Genomic DNA, 4,349 nt, shown 5'->3' with positions numbered 1-4,349 from the left:
TTCCCAGTTCCCCCACTCAGATTTCCGGGATGAATCCCGCATTTCCCTGTTCCTCCACTTGGATTTCTGGGATGAATCCCGCATTTCCCAGTTCCTCCACTCAGATCTTTGGGATGAATCCCGCATTTCCCCGTTCCCACATGCAGCAGATGTACGACACGACCGTGAAGCATTTGGGATTTTTGGGCGGGTTCGGAGCCGTTTTTTGCAGAGCGGGCTGTTCTCCGCCGGGATTTTTGGGATGAATCCCACTTTTCCGTGCTTCCCAGATGCAGCAGATGTACGACATGATCATGAAGCACAAGCGGGCGATGCAGGAGATGCAGCTGATGTGGGAGCGGGCGATCCAGCAGCACCAGCACGGCTACGACAGCGACGAGGAGGTGGACAGCGAGCTGGGAACCTGGGAGCACCAGCTGCGCCGCATGGAGATGGACAAGACACGAGGTGCGCCGGGATCAGCATCCCGGAGCCTTCCAGAGCGGGAATTCCAGCCCGTCCCGCTGCAGTGGGAGCTGTGGGGGCAGTCCTGCCCCTGTCCTCGTGGGTTGGGATAATCCCGCCCTGTTCTTATGGATTGGGATAATCCCGCCCTGTTCTTGTGGGTTGGGATAATCCTGCCCTGTCCTCATGGATTGGGATAATCCCGCCCTGTTCTTATGGGTTGGGATAATCCCGCCCTGTCCTCGTGGGTTGGGACAATCCCACCCTGTTCTTATGGATTGGGAGCTGTGGGGACAATCCCATCCTGCCCTCATGGATTGAGACAATCCCACCCTGCCCTCATGGATCGGGACAGTCCCGCCCTGTCCTCGTGGATCAGGAGCTGTGGGGAAAATCCCATCCTGTCCTCATGGATTGGGATAATCCTGTCCTCATGGATCGAGACAATCCCGCCCTGCCCTCATGGATCGGGACAATCCCATCCTGCCCTCGTGGATCAGGAGCTGAGGGGACAATCCCGCCCTGCCCTCATGGATCAGGATAATCCCGCCCTGTCCTCGTGGATTGGGAGCTGTGGGGACAATCCCGTCCTGTCCTCATGGATTGGGATAATCCCGTCCTGTCCTCATGGATCGGGACAATCCCGCCCTGCCCTCACGGATCGGGACAGTCCCACCCTGCCCTCGTGGATTGGGATAATCCCGCCCTGCCCTCGTGGCTCAGGAGCCATGGGTGGATTGCAGAGTGGGGATCCTGCTGGGTGTTCCTGGGAATCTCGTGCTCCACAAATCCCCCTGGAATCCCTGGGATGCTCCACAAATCCCAAGGGATTCTCCATGAGTGTTGTTTTCTCCGTGGTTTTTCGGAGTGGGATCTTCCTGGGTGTTCCTGGGAAGTTTTGTGCTGCGCAAATCCCGAGGGATTCTCCGTGGTTTTTCAGAGATCTCACTGGGCATTCCTGGGATGCCTGGTGCTGCACAAATTCCCTGGAATCCCAAGGAATTCTCCATGAGTGCTGTGTTCTCCCTGATTTTCCAGACTGGGCATCTCGCTGGGCATTCCTGGGAGGTTTTGTGCTCCAGAATCCCAGGGGATTCTCTCCATGGTTTTTCAGAGTGGGGATCCTTTGCATTCCTGGGATGTTCCACAAATCCCAAGGGATTCTCCGTGGTTTTTCAGAGATCTCACCGGGCATTCCTGGGAGGTTTTGTGCTCCAGAATCCCCCTGGAATCCCTGGGATGCTCCATGAGTGTTGTCCCTAATTTTGCAGACTGGAGAATCTCACTGGACGTTCCTGGGATGCTCCACAAATCCCAAAGGATTCTCCATGAATGTTCTCTCCATGGTTTTTAAGAGTGGGAATCTTCCAGGGCATCCCTGGGAGGTTTTGGGCTCCACAAATCCCCCTGGAATCCCAAGGAATTCTCCATGAATGTCGTTTTCTCCGTGGTTTTTCAGAGTGGGGATCTCCTGCATTCCTGGGATGCTCCACAAATCCCAAGGGATGCTCCATGGGCGTTGCTTTCTCTGTGGTTTTTTTTGGAGTGGGATCTTCCAGGGCATCCCTGGGATGTTTTATGCTCCACAAATCCCCAGAAATCCCTGGGATGCCGCACAAATCCCAAGGGATTCTCCGTGACCTCCGTGTTGTCCCTGTTTTTCCAGAGTGGGCGGAGCAGCTGACCCAGATGGGCAGAGGGAAACATTTCATCGGGGATTTCCTCCCGCCGGATGAGCTGGAAAAATTCATGGAGACCTTCAAGGCGCTGAAGGTGAGGAGCCAGAGGATTTCTGGGATTCTGGGAATGAGCTCCAGGCTTATCCCACAGCTGGGAATTCCTCCAGCTCTCCTCGCTCCAGGCATTCCTGCTGGAAAAAAAGGATCCGTTTCCCATTCTTTGCACGGAAATGGGACAATATTTGGGAAGGAATTCCTTCCCTGGGAGGGTGGGGAGGGAATGGGATGGAATTCCCAGAGGATCCCAGAGGTTGCCTCATCCCTGGAAGTGTCCCAGGAAAGGTTGGAGCACTCTGGGATCATGGGAAGTGTCTCTGCCCGTGGGACTGGATGGACTTGAAGGCCTTTTTCCAGTCTGGAATTCCATGATTTGGGATTTTTCTGGAATTCCAAGCCTCCCACTCAGTTCCTCCTTGGAATCAGTGGGTGCCAAGCTGGGAAAAAAATGGGAATTTTTCTCCAGCTGCTTACAGGGAAGCGAAAACCCCAAGCCCCCAATCCAAGCACCTTCCAGTCCTTCCCAAATCCTGGAATTCCTGGAAGCTGCCTCATCCCTGTTCTCCAGCAGGGGCCTGACATTCCCTGGGGATCCAGACTTAAAAAAGAACCGGATCTGAGCCCGGATCCAGGGAACAACCTGGAATTCCAGAGCTGAATTCCTCTCTGGAGCTTCATTCCCTCCTCAAGGCTGGAATCCCAGGAAATCCTGGCAGTTCTTTCCCAAAATCCCAATTTTGAGGAGCCTGGAGCTGCTTTTTCCCCCACTCTCCTGTAGTCCATGGAATTAAAACCGCCCCTTTTCCTGCTTTTTCCCCCTGCAGGAGGGCCGGGAGCCGGATTATTCCGAGTACAAGGAATTCAAGCTGACCGTGGAAAACATCGGATACCAAATGCTGATGAAAATGGGATGGAAGGAAGGAGAGGGATTGGGATCGGATGGGCAGGGAATCAAAAACCCCGTCAGCAAGTGAGCGCTCTCCCCATGGATCATTCCTTCCCTTTCATCTGGGAATTCCTGCTGGAAGTCAGGATTCCTCACCTGAGCATGGAAAACTCAGCCTGGCAGAGAATTCCTTGTTTTTTGGAGGGATTTTTCTCCTGGATTTGTGGCTGTAGCTGGTGCAGGAATTGTGTCCGAGCCCCGAATCTGGAATTTCCAATCCCAATTTCCATAGGGAGGCGCAGCTCCAAAAGGAGAATTCCTGTCTGCACCTTCCCTCTCCCAGGATTAAATCCTTAAAATCAGAGATTCCTGGGAATGTTCAGGAACACATCCAGGGGAGGATATTCCAGCTGGGATCAGAGCTTTGTGATCCTGCAACTCCTGGCATCGCTCCATGCCCAGAAATGTTGGGATTTGATCCCACTTGGACTATTCCAAAGGGTTTTTTTTAGGTGAATCAGCTGCTGGTTGGACTTCCAAACAAAATATTTGGGAATTGGGAATATTCCCGGGTGATTTTTGGGAGGGGAGAGCCTTGTAGAAATGGAAAAGAGCTTTTCCAAGGATTTCTGCTCCTCTGTCCCGGGATTTATCCCACTGGGAATGTGATTGTGGGTTCAGAGATGTCCTGGAGTGAAATTCCAGAATCCTGGAATCTCTGGAGCTCCTGGGCTGGAAGAATGCCCCAAGGATCATGGAGGATCCAAGCGAATGGGACAGGGAATCAGAATTCCCAAAGGAAAGGCAGGATCTGCCCATGCCGGGGGGATGACCCATCCCTGCTGCTCCTGGAATGGGTGAGGAAAGACGGGATTGATCCCATCTGGGGCCATTCCAGAGGGAAGGAAGTGGGGATTGGCCGTTCCCCAGGGCGTGGAACCCATCGCAGGCACTGGGACGGGGGAAGGAGATCCAGCAACGCCTCGGGGGGGGGGACAATTCCCACGGGAATTCCCGGGGCCAAGGGAGCTCTGAGCGTTCCCTGTCCCGCTTTTCCCGCAGGGGCACCACGGCCGTGGACGGGGCGGGATTCGGGATCGAGCGCCCGGCGGAGCTCACCAAGGAGGACGACGAGTACGAGGCCTTCCGGAAACGCATGATGCTGGCGTACCGCTTCCGGCCCAACCCACTGGTACGGGATAACGGGAATGGGATACTGGGAATGGGAATGGGATCATGGGGTAATGGGATCAGAGCTGGCGTACCGCTTCCGGCCCAACCCG

General features: G+C 54.7%; 1 protein-coding gene across 1 annotated transcript in view; it reads left to right on the top strand.

Annotated features, from left to right (window-relative positions):
• SUGP1 (SURP and G-patch domain containing 1) overlaps positions 1 to 4,349 on the top strand; it is a 22,283-nt gene that overhangs the window by 16,078 nt on the left and 1,856 nt on the right. The window contains exons 6-9 of the mRNA XM_042024316.1: positions 270 to 447; positions 2,111 to 2,217; positions 3,005 to 3,150; positions 4,129 to 4,258. Coding sequence (XP_041880250.1) covers positions 270 to 447; positions 2,111 to 2,217; positions 3,005 to 3,150; positions 4,129 to 4,258 — 561 coding nt within the window. The remainder of the gene's footprint in view (positions 1 to 269; positions 448 to 2,110; positions 2,218 to 3,004; positions 3,151 to 4,128; positions 4,259 to 4,349) is intronic.

Source organism: Corvus kubaryi, unplaced genomic scaffold (assembly GCF_017639235.1).
Source record: "Corvus kubaryi isolate FWS band 111438036 unplaced genomic scaffold, C.kubaryi_AGA036_p1.0 37262, whole genome shotgun sequence".
Classification (NCBI taxonomy): Eukaryota; Metazoa; Chordata; class Aves; order Passeriformes; family Corvidae; genus Corvus; species Corvus kubaryi.
This window is presented reverse-complemented; position numbering and strand designations above follow the sequence as displayed.